Here is a 19272-nt window from a genome sequence, read left to right on the forward strand (position 1 = left end):
AGTCCAAGGGCAGGTGTGTAGCCACTTCAGAACATTATTCATGCAGGGCTGGCTGCTTTGCTCTTCCAGCCTGCTTGGATGCTGTGTGTAGCTGTGAGAGTAGATATTTGGGTGGTTTTGATAGACGTTGCTGTTAACAGCTGATCTGCAAATCTTATGGCCCAGATAATGCTGGTAGTCAAGTAATCAAGCAGTGCATGAAAAACTAAGCTGCTGTAGGCCCCCGTGAAAAGAAGCTTCAGCAAGGCACATTCCTGTGCTCCGTGGACAGGCTGGAAGGGAAGGCATGTGGTCTCCCCAGCCGCTCTGGCCGGGCAGTCAGTTAGGAGGGAAGAGATGAAACGCTTCATTTCATTTAAGTATGCACTTTTTTTTTTTCAGTGTGTTCTTCCTCCCTTTGATTTTTACCATTCCTGCTGAAGTGTCCCAAAAGGAAGAGTGCTTTGTTGTGATAAGCTTGATACTTCCCTATGGTTTGTATAATTTAAAAATACCATAGGCTAGTTTGGGCAGTGATCCTGAAACTCCTCACTTTGTTTTAATGGCTACACAAAATATTTTCTAAGACCTTTGAGATTTTCTTGGAAACATCTGTGGAAAATACCTTCTAAAAATGTCACTGTCTCTACAAAAGCAGTAGGCAGGACACATTCACTTTACTTCTGAGTCTTTTATGTAAATAATTACGTGTGTGCTTAACATTACCGTCATACCTCATTCCACTGATTTATCAGATTGGATCACAGCTTGCAGAAATCAAGACTTGCGTGTGTGGCAGATGTTAAGTGTATGTTGGTGGAGTATTCATTGTAGGGAGCTGATAGGTTGTGCGCAAATTGGTAAGCCTGCTTTTACCCTGTTTTGTTAACCTGTCTAACTCTTGTTAACCATAGGTACTCCCCAGGCTGGCATAAGATGGGAGTGTGCAAATATGTCCAGGCCTGCCTGTACTTGGAAAAGTGGTTTGCACAGACTAGGACTGTTATATAGTCTGCTTGCTTCTGCTCCTCACTGTATGGATGTAAAAATTATTGTTCTTCTGCATTGGCAGGAACCTACTGCACTCAAATTGAATGAGGTGGTAGGAAAATGCCACTGAAACATCTGTTTGGATGCTAAACTGATGTTTAGCATCCAGGACTGCTGCGAGGCATTCACCTCTGCTCTCCCCTCCCACCTGCGCACTATGCCCTCACTTGAAATGGTAAAACTGTTTCTGCCATTGCATAAAAAATCAGCAGCTGAGAAGGGTTGATATGTCGTTTGGTTGGTTGGGTTGTTTGGTTTTTTTTTGGGGGGGGGGGGGGGGGGGGGGGCGGGCTAGCCAGTACGTTGCTCTGTTTGGTCACCCCGAGCAGCAGAAACAACTGTCAGGGCTACTGAGGTGCTGGTACCAGGGTAGGACTGCGTGAGTGGCTGGCAGAGGAGAAAGGCTGGGGGAGCCAGTGGCTGTTAAGCCAGTCTGGCTACCAGAAGAAATGTCTGTGAAACTGTGCTTTGAATACTTTTTAACAGAAGAATTTCCCATGCAGCTTTCCACAGCTGCTGTTGTGAAACCAGTCAAGTCAGCAATCATCCAGGCAGTTCAAATCGCGGTGCAGTCTGTTTTCAAGTACACTAGGTTTTCAAGTTATGGGATCTCAGGCAAGCTGGCACTGCACCCTCCCTGAGCTCTGAAAGAGTAGCACCGAGCAAAGCAGGCAGCCAGTCTACATTGTGGAGGCCTGGCGTCGTGGTGGGTTAGCGTGAGGGGGCTGGCTGATTGTAAGTATTTGTGGAAAGCATAAATATTTGCATAGTGCTTGTAATTATTGTCAGACTGTGGTGTTCACCCGGTGAGGAGATGTAAATCTAGAGAGGGAGCTGGGGTGGCTATACTTGCTGCCTAACTTGTGAGAGCCTTTGGATGAGAGACTTGAAGCCAGAGCCTGCTGCAGCGTGACAAACTCCTGCCAGAGCAGCCTGGCTTTCGGACGCCATTGTGCTGGGCTCTTGGGGACCCTGGACTTGGAAGAATCACAGGACTTTGAAGGAGCTCTGTAGGTACTGACCTGGATTTTCAAGGCCTGCCTGCTGGTAGCAATCACAGACCTTGGGTTTTCTCTGTCCTGAAAACCACACAGCGCCTTCCTTCTGCAGAACCTGTCCTTTGGAGGAACTTTTGCTTCATGATAAGCTAAATCTGTAAAAGATTTATGACATTACTTGCTTTTTTCCACAGCCCGGTTTCTTAACATGGGAAGAATTTGTTACCAGCTTGCACTTCTGCATCGGTGGGTCCCGAGCCCCTGGGCAGACCCTCGCTGCGGTTGAAAGGCAGAGGCAAGGCAAGATGGGCCATGCCCATGGTAAAGCAGGCGGCATCAGAGGGACTGCGTAGTTTAGCTGCACGTTGACTGCAACCTTTTAACAGAGATCTCATTGTGTATGTGGGCTTTGAAATTTGTCACCCAAAGACAACATCTTTGAAACCTCTTGGGTCACTAGGTTGTGGCCAGCATCTTACTCTTTGGGACAGAGACTGTTCTCATTTATTTTTGAATAACACCTATTTCATTGCGGCCTACTCTGGAATGTAGTTAGTCATAACCAGAGTTTAAAAAAGGAAAAAAAAAAACCCAAAAAACAACAAAACCCAAACCCACCAAATTTGGGACTGTGGCTGAATAACCTAACCAACTTTCTATGGTTTCCATGGCTATTCAGAGTGCTTAAAGGAGTGCATCTGAAAAAAGATGGAGACACTGGTATTTTTCATAAATATTGCCAATTTATAGGGTACGTGCTCAGTATTAGAAACTATCATTAAAGTCTCTCTAAGTAATGTGGAACAATGCATAAATAAGCTATATATTCTATTTAAGTATTTGTTACTTTAAATAGCAGCTCCAGGGACCCAGGACTGGAATAGCAGACCCATTGCTGGACATAGATGAGGTTTCACTGGCACAGCTCTCTAGCACCTGGCTTACGAAATTGTTGTTCCCCTTACAAATGCCAAAGCTGCATACATTTTTTACTTCTGTACTCTAGTTTTTAACGTTATGGTGAGTATGGCCAGCAGTTGAAGTTCATCGTGGATACTTTGGATCTGGGTGATACAGATTGAAAGGACTTTTGCTCTTAATCTTTTCTTTTTTTTTTTCCGTAATTCTGCAATAGATGGATTATACTTGTATGTTTTTGTTTTGAAATGTTATTATTCCATTTGTATGCTGAATCAGTAACTTGCCATAGCTTCCTTATTTCTTGGACTTGTATTGATGCTGTAAAAGTTAACTTAATTTTACTACATATAAAAAATAAAATTTCCATTCAGCCACCACTGCCTTCTGTTTTGAAAGTATACTTGCACGATGTGCTTATGCACGTAGTATTTTTAATTTCCAGCCTTGGTGCCAACATGAGCCCATTCTGTTTATTCCCCACAGTCAGAGCTTTGTGTGTTTTGGGGAGGATTTCTGTTTTGCAGCAGCAGCAGTTTTAGCAGCTGCGTGCTTTGAGGCCCCCATCTCCTCTGGCATGCGATCCAGAAGTGAACAGAGAGAAGGGCAGCGTGAGAGCCGGGTTGGACTGACCTTATTTTATGTCTTCTGCAAACTGAAGAGCCGTTTTCGAGCGAGGCAAGGGCCCATCCGCTACCCCCTTTCTGCAGGGCTGAAGGCAGGAGGGCTGAGCTTGGGTGTTGCAGCAGATAGTCATGGCAAGGAAATGATAAGCTGGGAGTCTTTTCAAGACATTTCTTCAAAATGATTTGGGGCTCTTTGATCAAACAGTCTGGTTGTGAGACTCTGTAGAGTTATGTCAGATATGCGTGTCTGCAAGCACACACGTGAAGCCCGCTTCTCCGGGTCGGACAGTCATTGATGCTGGAGGAGGAAGTGTCCTGGGAGGAAAATAGCGCGTGGTGGTTTGGTGCCTGAAGGCACATACAAGCCAGTGAAGTTTGCCTGGACGACTCAAATGTGGCACTTGTGCATTTTGAATCCCTTGGCAAGGGCTAAGAAAAGCCATCCATCTTGTACAACTGTTTGCTAGAAAGCAGGGGGGTCCTCTGAACATCCCCGTGGCCCCTCCAAGGGCTGAGGAAACACCTGGGAAAAAGCAGCCTCGGTGTGCTCGAGTCCCTGGCACTGGCAGCATACCACCCCTGTGCTACACGCTAGCCACAGGGAGCCCCTTGAAAATGGGAGTGCTGAGGGGTCAGGTTGCTTTGGGTCGGCAGCAGCGAGACCTGGAAAAGAGGTTCCTTGCTTCTGGCTGCCTGCTGATGTCCAAAAATCCCTCCTGTGGTCGCAGCTGCTGGGTTAAGCACAGGAGCTGTATGAAGTGGCTGCCTATCGCAAGGAAGGGCCTGGCCAAGGACAGTGCTGCCTTATGTTTAAAAATAAGGCTTATATTTATATTTTTATATATGACTTTTCTAAAAGTAGAAGGCAGGGAAGGTGAATCCAGCTTCCTTGAAAGGTAATGATACTGTTGACAGGAAGGGAATAATGAGCATCAAGCTAGATCCCTTTCAGGATTTATTCAGTACCTTTTCCCCTGTTGAATAAGGCAATTATGTGCTTTTTGCTGTGCTTCTTGGTTTTTATCTTGGTGGACCCTCCGTTGCAGGGAGAAAAGAACTAAAATACACAAGGAATTCTGTCTCTAATAACGTTTAAACATTGGAGACAGTATCAGCTAAAGTTTGATTTGGTATTACTTTCCTTGCAGATGTGGATTTTTTTCCTTGCCATCTTGCACATGGAATCATCGGTTTCACCTTTGCAAAGTGTGTCTAAATAATGATGAAGTTGCATTTCTTCTCTTGCTTTCTTCAGTACAAGATGGTGTCATTGTATTTTGGGTCCTTCAAGCTCAGCTATCTTTTGCTTTGTTTGCAGTAAGCCAAGTATTTCCAGATTCTTTCTCTGCTGCCCAAAATACTTAGAACTGTTAAGGAAGTTTTTTGTTTGTTGGTTTGACTTTGTTTGGGGTGTTTTGTAGCTGTTGTCTGTTTATAAAGCCTTCAGCACAACTATCCCAAAGTGTGGCTTAAACAGTTTTCCCTCCCCCCTTTAATTTGCTCAAAGTCTGTAGTAGCATAAAAAGTTCTGTAGCAAAAAAAAAAGAAAAAATATTTTGCTCATCTTAGAAACAAAATAGTTTTGTCTGTATGTTAAAAGCCTGTGCCCTTCTTGTGCAGATTTGTTTTTTCACTACAGAGGGAGGGAGTGTATTGCAGGAAACAGAGCCTTACCATTGCAATGCCTGTTCTGCTGGGTGAAACATGTCAGGTCCACAAGCTGCACAGAGATAGCGAAGAGCAGGATTAAGAAATCGGGAGCAGTTCCTCCTCATCCTCTTCACTCTCATCCTTAGTGTGTGGGAAAGCTAGAAACTGATGTGCTTAAACTTAGTGACTTTTGATAAACAAGACAGTCTGCTTCCACTTAAATACTGCTCAGCTGGGAGGAGAGGACTTAAGAAATTCTGGAGTTTTACAGGAAGTTTCCCAGCTTTCCTGACTTTTGCAATAGAAACCTAAAGGCGGTGATGGAATGACTTGTGTTTTTTGTCTTGCTTTCCAGTTGGCCTGCTGCTGCGGTACTGCTGCTTGTTCCTTGTGCTGCAAATGCTGCCCCAAGATAAAACAGTCAACCAGCACCCGCTTCATGTATGCGCTTTACTTCATCCTGGTGACTATCATCTGTTGTGTCATGATGTCAACAACAGTAGCTAACGAAATGAAAATGCACGTAAGTAAGAGAGTGGAATCCACTGCTGCCCCTGGAAGGAAATGGGGCTTCTTCCACAGCTCTTCATGTATAGGGGTGCTCTCTCAGAAGAGGTGGTCGATTCCCTCCACCCATCACACTTCCAAACCCAGACGGGATGATTTTCCGTGCTCAGCCTCTTCCTGTCAATTGCTCACCCGTTGAGTGTGTTTCACAACAGGAAGAGTCAAGGACTAGCAGCCTTCCTCCTCTTTCGTTGTGCGGAAACCCGCTGCAGTGAACCCATCCCAGGTTTGCTGCATGGGTAGTGTCACTAGAGGCTGTTAGGTAACATGTTATAGTAGAACAAATGGATTCAGTCTAACATTGAGTTCATCTCTGGCAACTTGCTTAGTAGCAGAAGCAGCAAATTAGAAAATAACTCTTCAGGTGTTGCATTTATAATTTTAATTCTGTGTTCTTGGTGCTGTGTGACAGACTACTGCAATGCACAGTGCTGCGGATCCTTTACAAGGGGTTTTCCTCAGTGTGCGTTGAGTCATCGTGTTCACATGGCCTCTAACCACAGCAGATATTGTTCATCTCTAATTGTCTTTTTAATTAAAAAGCTTCAAAAGCATGAAAGGAGCTGTGGCTAAAACTAGATTTTAAAACTCAAGTTTCTTTCAGAGTCTTAATATAACTTTCCTAAGCTAAATGCTCACCAGCCTGCTTGCGGTCACACACTAGACCTGTTGTACCACATCTTTGGTTTGGTTTCTTAAGCCACCCAAGTTGCTGCCAGTAGCACAAATCCTCTCTCTCGCCCTCTACAAACTACAAGAAAAGAAGTCTGTTTTTAAGTAGAGGGAACAATGGCTGGTTTGCTTAATTCTTATTAAGTTTCTGCACCAAACTCGGCATTGGGCCTGCTTCGAGGTTGTGAATGTGCTTGCCCTGGAGGTTCAGAAGGCTTCCTTCGCTGCGGGCATCTAGTTGTTTTGTGTTACCCTCCCAAGAGGGAGTGCGGGTGGGTGCACAGTTAAGGCTGTTTCCTTGTTTAACCAGTTTCTGGTCGAGTTGATGCCCTGCTTACCTTCTGCGCTTGACTTTCAGTTGTCTGTGAAACACTTGCCTCCGCAGCAGCCCAGATCCAGAAGCTTGTGGTAGCACCCTGTGCCTGTAACACAGATAAGCCAGCAGGCTTATGACAGGGCTAGTTTGAGGGTTTCTGTGCTCTGCTGCCAGTGACCTACCTTTCTTCCCATTGTACCCTCTTTGTATGTTCTGTCCTAATTTTCTTTCATTTAATAGTGCTTTGCTTGAGTTATCCTAGTGCCACCTTCTTACCCCCGGCCACGAGAAGTTGCTGACAGCCCTATAAGAGCACCCAGTACAGACGTGATCCTTGCCTGTGAGCTGCAACTTAAAAACTGTTCAACATGTGTGTCCTGAAATTGCTTGCCAGGAATTACTTTGACTTACTAGATGCTTAGCTTGGCAATAAAGTGGATAACCCACTTTAGTGTGGGAGACAAATTACGTGCTCATATCCAAATTTCATAAAGTCGTTTTCCATCAGTAGTGTGTTTTTAATGCAGCTTGTATCCCTAACAAAAAATACTCGCTCTTTATCCAACAGAAAAGTGATTCAAGAAGCCTTCAACAACATGCTTTTCAGTATTGCCAAATTTCTTTTCCAGTTCATAGTCTTGGAAGCTCAGTGTGGGAAGAAATGGCACAAAAAGTAGCTGTTAGTGTGAAGTGGAAAGATAATCACCCTCTTAATTTAGAGCATTTGATGTCTTTGAATGGGAAATGGACCATCTGAAAGTAGGCCTTCTTTATCTGCTCTCTATTTTAATATTTATGTTTGGGGCTGTTAAAAGTTCAAAGACTCCTGAAGCTAATTCAGCCCAGTTGTAATACAGTGCACCTTGAAAATATTTATTCAGACTAACCAGTCTCAGCTTCCCAATGATGAACTGTGTTTTGAAAGTGCTGGGCACTTACTGATTCCTTTGCTTTTGGCTGGACTGTGAAGCACTTCTAGCTCCTGAAGCCAGACTGTAAGCAAACACTTTGCATGATGCTTCTAGGACCTCACCCTCTCCTTCTTGAGAGGAGACAGAATTTTAATTAATTTTAATTAGAATTTTTAAATTTTTGTATTAAAATAAAAAAATAAAATTTAAAATTTTACTGCAATCCTTTATGGAACCATAATCTTGGTAGGGAACTGTGTGTCTGCTTTACCAGTTTAGAGTTCAAATACTCATGCTGATGTTACGTGAAAGGAATCTCTCCCTTGTCAGTGAGAGGTTTTTTTGGTTGATTGGCTATAAATTCCCAAGTCTAAAGTAGTTCTATACGTATTTATGGTAGCACTTGGTCCTTTGGCATTGTTTTGAGAGGAAGCAACTGCAAATGTACATCTCTTAAGGACACCTTAAACAGAGACTTCTAAAAAATGTTTGTTTTGCAGTATTTATCTACCCCCATGGTCATGCATTCTGTCTATTAAAACACATTTAGGACAGTTTTTCAGTTCCCAAGGTGCCAGACTCTGCAGGTGCCAGCCCAGAGCTGGGGACCTGCTCTGTACCCTGCAACATGGCTGGAAAAATAAGGGACCGTCCCAGGGAGCTCAACTTCCACATCCTCACCAAAGTTGGCAGGTAGACGAAACCATGTGTCAGTGGAAGGACACGGTACCTGTGGAGTATTTGGTTATGGTTTCAAAACCTTGGTTCCTAATCTAACTAGCAGTATTTCGAGGACATCATATTTTGTGGTGAGCCTTAAGAATTGAACAGTGTCTTTTGAGGGGGAGTTTTTTCTCTGTTGTTTTCACTCGTCTTCCCCATCTCCTGAGCTGTTCATGCACCCATGGGACACCAAGGGAGAGAGGCCCAAAGGGTTAAACTCTGAAAAATGTGCAAAGAAACCAAGGCATTTGTGTTTCATCTCTGGGAAAGAAGCAAGAGGCAGTGGAGGGGTAGGGAAGGAGTGGATGGTTTTGACCAGGAAAATATTTTGAATAGTAGCGTGTAGAATAGATTTCAGAGGAGCAAGGTTGTGTATCAAGGCAAAAAATGGGGTAGAGCATCAATCAAGACATGAGAGCCTCAGTGTTGGGGACAGAAAGGCAGAAAAGACCAATATGCAGTTACACAAAATGGTTTAGAGACTTGACTCTGTTCCAAAATGAAGCAAAGCAGGACCCAACTTGAAGAAGTGCTTCTATGCCTTGATTATTTCTTTTTTCCAGTTATTCTGTTTTTTTGAAAAACAGGTACAGCTTTACTCAAAAATGTTCTGTTGAAGCAAAACCTTGCATTTAACAGGCTTTGAAAGGATAATTCGGACAAGAAAAGGGAGAGAATTGTTTTGGTCTGTCGAAATAGTGTTTTGATTTTTTTAATTAAATTTTAATGTTAAAGCTGTTTCAAAACTTGTGGTTTCACCCTGAAAATATCCATGTCCTACTTAAATAATGAAAGGAAAAATAAGAAAGATGTTTTCAGAAAAACAAACACCAGTAAAAACCAGTTCAGTTGTGTCAAAGTATTTCAGTTCTAGACGGTTACATGTTCTGGCAGAGCATGCTTTCAGGCTTGTTTCCCCAGCGAGGTTTATATCTTGGCCCTTAACTGCATTATAGTATGTTAAAACCCAAATTTGCTACCAAAAATGAGTTTTTTAAGTGCAGATGCCCATTGCCTATTTCTGATAAGAATTTAGCCATAGATGCAAGATGGCCTGAGTTTTGGTCTGATTGGTTTTTGTTTTTCTATTCCATTTCTCAGCTGCTCAAGACAGGCGGTTTTACCTGGGTTTTTTGCCCTTTTCTCCCCACCTACACAGATTTTCTTTTATGCTGCTTCTGTTTCCATAACAAAGTTTGTCTGACACATTCTCCCTCTGGATGAGGACATCCAGACGAAAGCAGTCTCCTTCGGGCTTTTCAGGCCCATTTCTACATGCGTCTTCCTTCCTATCCCCCCTCTGATGCTATTTCCTGTGCTCCTGCATTCACATGTTTGGGTGCAGACAGACCCAAGCTCAGAGGTGGCCAAGCCCCGGCCGGCTGGAGCCTGAAAGCAGTGTGGCTGTGTTGGCTTGCTTCTTGCAGTGCATTTATTTCGGGCGCCAGCAGCTCACAGTGAGGGGAAAGCAAGTTCAGGGCGGTCTGTCCCTGTTTCTGCAGTTGTTGCTATCCTCTCGGAGGGTTTCACAGCACTTGGAAAATTGCCGACTTTGCTGTGATAACATCATTGCTTGCGCAGCAGCCGAGGTGTTTACGTTATATGAGCGGATACCAAGTTTCTGCAGCAAGAATGCTTTGTCCCCTACTCAGAGGCCAAAGAATTTAGCTAATGTTGCTTTTAAAGGTATAAAAGTAGATATTTCACTATATCAAACTTGGCAAATAACTAATCTGTGACTTTAGGCAAAACTACCCAGCAAATAGAAAGCCTGGTAAATCACATGAGCTGGGCAGGCTGCTCAGCAGCTTAACATGTTTCAGAGATACAGAATTAAAAAAAAAAAAAAAAAAATTTAGTCTTTTTTAACTTTCAGTAAAGAAGTCACATAAGCCTTGATAAATTGTTCCCAGCAGTAGACCATCCTCTCATGAAAACATGTCCTTTTCATTACATCAGCCCTTTTGTCCCCAGCATTGTGCTCCTGTTTATCATCTGTTGGGGTCCCCAAGAGTTTGGTTTTATTCTTGTTTTGTTCCTTCAGGATCACGGGTCTCCAAAAAGGGCGTTCAATCCCACAGGACTATTCCTGTGGCCATCACTTATTACTGCATAGTGTTGTGCACACTACATGGCAGCTCAGCTCTTTGTTGCTTGTGTAGGCATGAACTGAGCTATTGTTCTTGTGAATCCATCCGTTCTGTCTCAGCCAGATCTGTAAGGAAATTACTACTAAATGGAGAAAAGAACATATAGGGTCAAAAATCCCATCAAGATCTCTGTAAAAACCTATGCAATTAAAGAAGATGCCCATCTACAGTTACCCAGAGATTTGTTTTTAATTAGCTACTCAATTAGTCGAGTTCCATGGTATTTTTTTGTTTTGTTCTATAAGTCTCATAAGCAAAATGCTGCTTGGTTTCTAGTACAGAAATCTGTCTCCTTGGTCAGTACTATTGTCTATATCAGATACCTAACTTTCTCAGAAATATTGTTAGTTCAATGTTATGCATCTTTTTAATCTCTGCTGACTGATGGTTATTATAAGTAAAGAACTGGAAAGCGTTAATCGATAGCCAAGTTGCTTTCCCTGGCATTGCTGTGGCCCCTTGGCTTGCCCTGGCATCACTGTGGCGTTGATAGGTCTCTCAATTATTCCAGTAAATCTATTTGTTCATTTTGAATGCTGGCACGTTTGCCCAGTATGATGTTTCATTGACTTTCAAGACCTGGGAAAGGCATCGCTAATGCTCCAGACAATTTCTCAGGAGCTCTCTAAACTCTTGGATGCAAGTTAGCTACAGCTCTTTGTTTACTGTGCAGTGGCTACTCATCTCTGAGTTACTTCTGAAAGAGCATCTCAGAGTGGGCCAGCTTGAATCTGTTCTTGTAACGCCATGCTGCTGCCATGAGACCTGCTTTTCATCTCCTCTGCTGGTTCTAGCCCACCTAGGATCAGCTCGGTACTGTAGTTAGGTTTGCTACCCTTAGCACAGCAACTCAGTGTTACTGTGAGCTGCTAAAATATTTGTTCTTTTTGGGAAACTGCTAGGAGGGTTGTCAAGCTCCTGACTGGTTTGGGTTGCTGGCGTGCGATGGGAAGTTGCATACCCTGCTGAGGGAAGCAGGCTCTCAGAGCCTGGTGGCTGGAAGCCGGCAGTTTATGTGTTTCCTGCATCTCGGATGGCTTTCTACCCAGCTGGGAATGCTGCCTGATCACTTGCTCTCAGGTCCTACTTGTTCTTTCCCTGTCGTGGTTTTGTGTACTGACCTGCCTGCTGAAGGACGGAGAGACTCCTATCTTTGCTAGTTTCTTGAAAATGTTCAAGGATGATGTTGCCCACAATCTCTGTATATTTTTCCTAAGCAAAATCTGGTCTGGCTGAATGCTTTCTGAAGTCAGATTCCCGTCTCCTTTGCCCGAGTTACTTATTTGTGCATGTTGTGTCCTAGCACACATTGTCTTCTGTCTGCTCCAGTTACCTGTGCAGGTAGCAGTGATCAGCTCCAGGGGGTTTGGTGTGTTGCTCGACTGGTCTCACCAGCCTTGGCTGAGGGCTGTGAGCGTACAGAGAGGCCCTTCTTTCTTTGAAATGGAATGGCGGTTTTCTAATTAAATGCCTGTATTTCTGCGCAGCTGAATGGCTCCCTGGCTGTGAGGGGGGGTGTCTGCACAGAGGCACCCCACAGGAGTGGGTCCTGGCCACACAGACCTGCTTTTTTGAGCACCCAGCATCATGTCCGCCTGGTGAAACTGAAGCCAAAATGTGCAGCTGTTTGCTTTCCCCTCATGGCAAGAGCAAGGCCTCAAAAGCAAATATTTAATGAGTCAAGAGAAAGGTGGAATTTTCCTGCCTTTCTGTTAATTTAAAACAAAATCAGGGCAACTGGCACAACTTCATTTCAGAGGCTGTGATGGAGGGGAGGGGACTTGCTGCCCCTGTGCTGCTTGGGTGTGTTTCGGTCTACGTTTCCATCAAGGGCAGCACGAGCCAGAGCTTCCTGCCCTGCAGCCCTATTCATGCCCCTTCAGCTGGTAAAACCCCGGTATGGTTCATGTAAGCTGGATTACTGAAGCAATCAAAGTCTTTTGCTGTAAAGTACAGGAAGAATGGAGAGGGTCCCTGGGGTGAGGGGATAAGCCATAAGGGGCAGGCATGGTTTAAGCCAACAGAGCTGAAGGAAAGGTAGGTGGACTTGTACCCCAAAGCATCTGGAAGGAGTTGAGAGTTGAGGCTCTGGAAGACACCAGTCCCTTGTGTTTTACATTTCTTTATGTCCCTTGAACCCTTAAATCCAGGCTGAGGGGTATCAAGACTGAAAGGTGTTAAATGAAGCCAGTGAAAAGTCGGTGGTGCATAGACACAGACATGCGTAGTTACAAGGAGCCCTGTGTCCTATCTAACAGCTTGTAATGTGTTGTGCTTTTCAGATTCCCTTCTACAAGGAGATGTGCAAGGGTATTCAGGCGGGTGAGATGTGCGAGAAGTTGGTGGGATACTCTGCGGTGTATAAAGTCTGTTTTGGAATGGCCTGTTTCTTCTTTTTGTTCTTCTTGTTCACCATCAAAATTAACAGCAGCAAAAGCTGCCGAGCATACATTCATAATGGGTGAGTATTTGTTTGATTGCTTAATTTCCACTTCTCTTTACAGGTTCATGCTGCCTACCTTCCAACTGGGTGTAGTACTAGGGGGAAAAAAAAAACCAAACTCCAAAGCAAATAATGCAGTCAAGTCAAAACTAACTGAAATGGCAATCAGTCATCAAAGGTTGTTTTTTCTCTTCTTGGGCTTTAAATAGTGATTTCTCATGGTACTTGAGTTTAAGACCTCTAATTCCTATTATAACCATTTTTTTTTTTTTTTCCTCCTCTTCTCTTGTCCAGATTCTGGCTCGTTAAACTTATACTTCTGGCAGCAATGTGCTCAGGAGCCTTCTTCATTCCTGATCAGGACACTTTCCTCAATGGTACGTCCTTCTTGTTTTGTTATGCTGCTTCGTTCTGTACTACCTTGTGAGTGGTTATAAATCCTAAAGTTCTGATCAACGTGAATATTGCCATATTTCTTCAAGTAAAGCCAGTATAGTCCAGGTGCTAAAGGAATATTTGGAGCTGTTTGGGGGGAATTCTGCGTGCGCAGAGTACATGGTCTTTGTGTGAATGTGCACACTCTGCACATCCTGCTAAACAGTCCGCCAGTCAGCCCCTGTATTTGAGATACACAAACGGTTTGGGTATTGTGTGGTTTTGTTTTCCCTTTTTTTTTTTTTTTCCCCTCCATCAAGAAACTTAGACTGTCATCTTTTTTTTTTTTTTGAGCATTCTCCCAGTTTGCTTATTTTTTCTTTAAAAAAAAAGAAAAAAAGCTCTTGCCATGCTTTCCATGCATAGCAGTTTGTTAATCATGGAGGAGGAGTATTACATGGAAGCACTAGGTTTGTGTGGGCTGTAGTGTTAAATCCACACTGGCCATGCTAACCTTATCTGTGATGGATCCATAAAACAACCCTCAGTGTCCTGCCTGTGGCAGTGGGAGATCCTGAGAGCCTGGGTATTTATTTACTCACTCCCTTGGTGGTCTGCTTTTTCCTAATCTGCCTCTCCCAAACACACATGCACACCTTGTTCCCTGCCTATTTTTATATACTTTTTTACATGCTAGCTTCTTCCAGTTTTTGTTTGTTTGAAGAACAGCATGCTTATCAAGTGCATACAGTAAGTTTAGCAAAACCAGACAAATGGCATTTTTGCTTGCTTTCAAATAATGAGCTTATGGTACAGTAAAAAAAAAAAAAATCTCTATGTCATCTGCTAAGGGTAGTGTGCCCTGACTGTTCTGTTCTTCCACTTCACTTATACAAGCTTTTTTCAAAAGGAAAACACAATGGTAGGATATGGCTGAATGCTAATGCACTTCCTTGGTCATCTTCACTGAAATGCTGCACACCTGGAGTCATTTATAGGCTATGCACTGCACAGCAGCACAAGCTGCATATGCAACTAAACATTTAAATAGGTATCTGTATTTCCTCAGAGACTTCTGATGTTGCACACAAGAGATCTGTTGTCCGAAGTGTCCAAACAGCTACCAAATACAGTATATGTAGGTCGATGGTTAAGTAGTCAAACAACCTGTCTTAAAACTAGTCAGTAAATACCAAGTGTTCCCGTCTCTTTGGGAGTGGCTCGGGACAGCAATTTGTAAGTAGATAAGCCCCACCTTTCTTTTTCTGTGGTATTGGAATCTGGAAGGGAAGAAATTGCCCTTTTTAGTACTGGATTCCAGTACCTTGCAATTTCAGGGTTTAGATTCCTGTGAAATGCCTTCACACCACCTCCCTCCCGCCAGTCACAAATAAAGGTTTCAGTATTTTCTGTCTGAATATAGAAACTCGTAGTCTCCACAAACATTCTCTAGGTTAGGGAAACTCAGTAAATGCCCTAACAGGCTTATTTTGAAAGTGTAGCAGGTTTCAAGCTGAATTCATCGGGGAGCTAATCTTGAGTTAGCTGAGCTGGCCTTTCAACTGAAGTCTCTCATCTCCTGCTACATCTGTGGGCTTGAGATATTCAAACTGTGTAATGGCTTCACTGCATAGACAATAATTCCATTTTATCTCAAGGGAAAGGCGACTGCAGTTTGACCTATTTTCTGCCTCTCTGCCTTGCAGCCTGGCGCTACGTAGGAGCAACAGGAGGTTTCCTTTTCATTGCCATTCAGCTCATCCTGCTTGTTGAGTTCGCACACAAATGGAATAAAAATTGGTATGCGTTGGGCAAGTAGTTATGTGTATAAAATTCTGGTGGACTCCTGAACAATACATTTCTCGTAACAAGGAATTTAAAAGTAGCATGGATGTAATTTCTGAAAGAAGACACTTTAATGTCAATATTTTGAGCTGTTCATCTTTGCTTCATCCGCTTTCTCCTTCCCCAGCAGAGATGTTTCCTCCTTATTCACTTCTACTCTGCTGATTTATTCTTAACCTGAATTGCTGAGCTTCCAATAAGTAGTAGTGTGTTGGGATGCAAAAACCTCTTACTTTAAGTTGTTGTATATTTTATATGAAAATATACCTGCTAAGAAACAGAGTGGTGGAGGAGAATAAAACTAGATTTGCAAAATATAACAGTGAAACTGTGTGCAGTGATGTAAACTGGTAAATCCTGCTTTTTTGTGTCAGCTTAATGCACATCAATTTTTTTTTTTTCTCGACATGAGAACTGCTACTTTCTCTTCAACTTCTTTGCTTCATCTAAATATGCAAGATTCCATTATCAACCCACATATACCCCATTTTGGCACTGACTTCATTTCTGGTTTAAGCATATTTGCTATTACCTTCCTAGCCCTTAGCCTCTCATCAATTTAAAATATTTAAATTGTCCTCCCACATATATGCACTAACTCCTGCCTCCACCTCCACCCACTCTCTCTCTCTTTTCCTCTACAACCTTTGCAGTCCTCTCTTGTTCTAGTTAGCATACTGACTGCTAAGAAAGCAAACCTTTGGGCTTTGTTAGGTACCTGTTTTCAGGGAGAATGAGGTGAGATCTCCTTATACCACAGGTATTTTTGCTGCTAATTACTGTAGCTGCTTTTCTGTGGATGAAAGATTTCCAGCAGCAGCATTTAACTGTAACTCTCTACATTAGATATTCTTTTAAAATAAGCCACGTTTCACGAAACAACAACAAAACCTCAAAAAACCTTTCATGCACCAAAAAGCCCTTTGTCCCAAAACAACTTTTTTAGTTGCTACTCCTAAAAGAACCCAGTGATCTTTACAAGAGGTGTTTGGAAGGTGAAGAAGGGAAACAAGATGGACCACGCTTTAGGTGAGGGAGACTGGTGGGATAGACCCAAATGGAGAGGAGGCTTTTTGAGCGAAAGGGTAGTAAAACTGTCTGCAACGGGCAGAAGAGAGGCTGTGCCAAGCAATATGCCTTTGCTGTCCTTGGGTGAAGAGCATTGCTCTCTAGCTGAGCCTGGGGCACTCCTGAGTTCCCTCTGAGAAAATCCCTGAAGTACTGAGCTGAGATGCGCTGATGGGCTGATCCCGGAGGTTGGGAGTTCTCGGAGTCACACTGGGCTATAATTACAGAAACAGCTGGGCATGATAATACCGAAGGTAAACACTAACACTAAGGAATGTTTCCCTCTGTTTCATCAGAGGAACCTTGCAAGTTCCTGTGTTGGTGTAGTGACGTACACATGCTTCAGGAAAGTAAGCACTGTCTTTTGTGGTTTAGGATATGAACTATTCAGCTATTAGAATTTTATTTTTTGGGGAAGGGAAGACAATGTGCTTGTCTCTCTCTCCCCAGGACTGCAGGTGCAAACCACAAGCAGATGTGGAATGGTTTGCTTGCCCTGGTCACTCTCACCTTGTACTCTGTTGCTGCGGCAGCCCTGGTCCTCATGGCTCTTTTCTACACGCGCTCAGAGGGCTGCATGTACAACAAGATCCTCATCGGTGTTAACGGTGGCCTGTGCCTCTTTGTGTCACTGGTGGCCATATCGCCCTGTGTCCAGAATCGTGAGTCCACTGACCTCTTCTCCTCCTGGGTTTCTGGTGCTGCCACAGTTGTGTGCCTGGAGGCATGAGCCGTGTTCCTAGGTGGAAAGTCTCATGATAGCTCAGAGCTGGTGCTGCTCTTGCCCCTGTCCCTTTATCTGCACTATGAAGTGCTGTTGCTGGTTATCAGCTCAGCTGTTAAAATGTCTCACACTTCTGTAGTTTTGAGTGTGCCACCAGGCAGTCATACTGTAAAGAAGGCTCACGTGCTGATGGCCGGTAATGTGTTGTAGAGCTCACACAACTCTTGCAGTGGTAGCAGTTGAGGTTAATAGGTGTCAAACTCATTCACCACTGTTTTACTGTTTACTTTTGACTGCGTGTGATTTACCATCTGTAAAGTTTGGGTCTGGAGAAGTTGACAGCAGTATTTCATGCTTCGGTATATTTTATGTGTGCTGTTAGTATCTTGCATACATTGGACCTGGAAATAGTAATTTGAGTAACTCCAACACAGATTTTACGGGCAAATAAAACTATCATGGCAGCTTGTCAATAGCTTTTGGAAAGCTGGTGCTTTTGGCGAGAGCAGAGGGGTGATTCTTTACTTACGTAGGAATCTTTAATGCCATTCTAAAACAGCCAGCAGAACTAAAGGACACTCTTTTCTCTTTATGTGCCAGTGGCAATGTATGTAAACTGCCTCAAAGACTTATGAACTGCTTTAAGTAAAACATAAAAGATACTCTTCTCTTCTGAAAGATACTAGTGTGCTGTTCTTTAAAGAATATTAATTTCTTTTTCAGTTTGTTAAAATGTCTGCAAAAATCACTTATTTTCCTCTTTCTTGTAAAGGCCAGCCCCATTCTGGTTTGCTGCAGTCAGGAGTTATCAGCTGCTACGTTATGTACCTCACTTTCTCAGCACTATCCAGCAAGCCACCAGAAACTAGTAAGTTACCTAAGGCTTTATTTAAATTCTTTTAGACATGCCATGTATTAAAAGCAAGAATTTAGCAAACCTGAATTAACAAATTCAGGGATATAGGAGTGCTGGGTTGGGTCTGTTCTGGCCTATGCAGAAGAAACTGCAAATACTAAAAATAAATCTGTGCAGCGGAGAGACCACGCAATTGGCAGTCTCCATGCTTTGGTCTAGGGGAGCTTAACTTACTTTGGGTGAGCTGCATCTGTTGCACCAGAGCAATTCCAGCCTGTTTCCTATGGACAAATTTCCCAGTCTTGTAGCCTGTCCCTTATGTGGCAAGTGTATGTTCTTGTATGACAGGACATGACTAAATATGTAACGTGATGGGAAGGGAGTTGGGACAAATGGCTCTTGGATGCCTCTGGAAGAAGCTGGGTGGTCAGCTCCATCCAAAAGTTAGTAGGTGCTGGCCATCAGAGCCGATACTCAAATAACCTCTTTTCTGCTAGAATTGGTATGCTAGACAGCCTTAGCTCTGGACCTCTTATTGAGCAAAAAATTGATTAACACTTGTCTTCCATTTTGAGAGGAAACATTCTGAGGAAGGACTTGGAGTTACGTTGCAGTTGTTTGACATGATGCTGTTCTTCAGCAGAGTTCCTGTACTCTACTTGCCTTCTAACCATTGGCATTGCAAGCCAGGAGTACGGAACTCTCTAGAGTTTTAAGTTCTTTATGCTACAAAAACACAGCAAGACTTTACAAGCACAACTCAAACAGTTTCCTTTTCCCAGGTAACCATCAGATTCACCTGTTTGGACAGGGAGCATTCTTTTCACTTACAGAAGACTTTTCTGGTTCAAATTAGTAATGCTAAACCCCCATTCTTTATTATTGCTCAACTTTCAGTGTTGAATAGTTGAAACAACAGTAACTAGAGGAAAATAAGTCCGTTGGCAAGAAGGAGAAGTTTTTACAGACACCTCCCAAGAAGAAGGGGGAGAGATGAGGAGAAGACTCTCTCTCTGTCACACTTGTGTAGGCACAGGCACAAGCACACAAATGTATTCTAGAGCTAAGAAGGAAAAACAGTATTCAGGTGGAAGATTTACTTACGGAGCTTAAGCAGTGTTTTTGAATTAATATAGAAGTTAATTTAGAAGCAGCTGAATTACTCATAAGACTTGACACAGTGTAAAAAAATAAAAAAGGGGAAGAAAGTGATGTATGGTATTAAAGCATTGGTCTCGTGTTATTTCATGCTTGTGACAGTCAAAGCCTTCAGCAGTTAAGTGAATGCTCTGATTCTTCTTGTATGTATTGCAACTGTAGCTATTGCATTTGTCAGAGTATGCATCAAGCACACTCTCTCAGACCTCCTGAATCAGATGTTCCTCTTTGTCTTCCCAGGCC

General features: G+C 43.2%; 1 protein-coding gene across 1 annotated transcript in view; it reads left to right on the forward strand.

Annotated features, from left to right (window-relative positions):
* The window catches only part of SERINC5 (serine incorporator 5), a 37529-nt gene that overhangs the window by 8252 nt on the left and 10005 nt on the right, over positions 1–19272 (forward strand). Inside the window, exons 2-7 of the mRNA XM_076362367.1 lie at positions 5577–5744; positions 12843–13021; positions 13298–13380; positions 15085–15178; positions 16742–16953; positions 17788–17883. Of these exons, the coding sequence (XP_076218482.1) occupies positions 5577–5744; positions 12843–13021; positions 13298–13380; positions 15085–15178; positions 16742–16953; positions 17788–17883 (832 nt within the window). The remainder of the gene's footprint in view (positions 1–5576; positions 5745–12842; positions 13022–13297; positions 13381–15084; positions 15179–16741; positions 16954–17787; positions 17884–19272) is intronic.

Source organism: Aptenodytes patagonicus, chromosome Z, assembly GCF_965638725.1.
Source record: "Aptenodytes patagonicus chromosome Z, bAptPat1.pri.cur, whole genome shotgun sequence".
Lineage (NCBI taxonomy): Eukaryota > Metazoa > Chordata > Aves > Sphenisciformes > Spheniscidae > Aptenodytes > Aptenodytes patagonicus.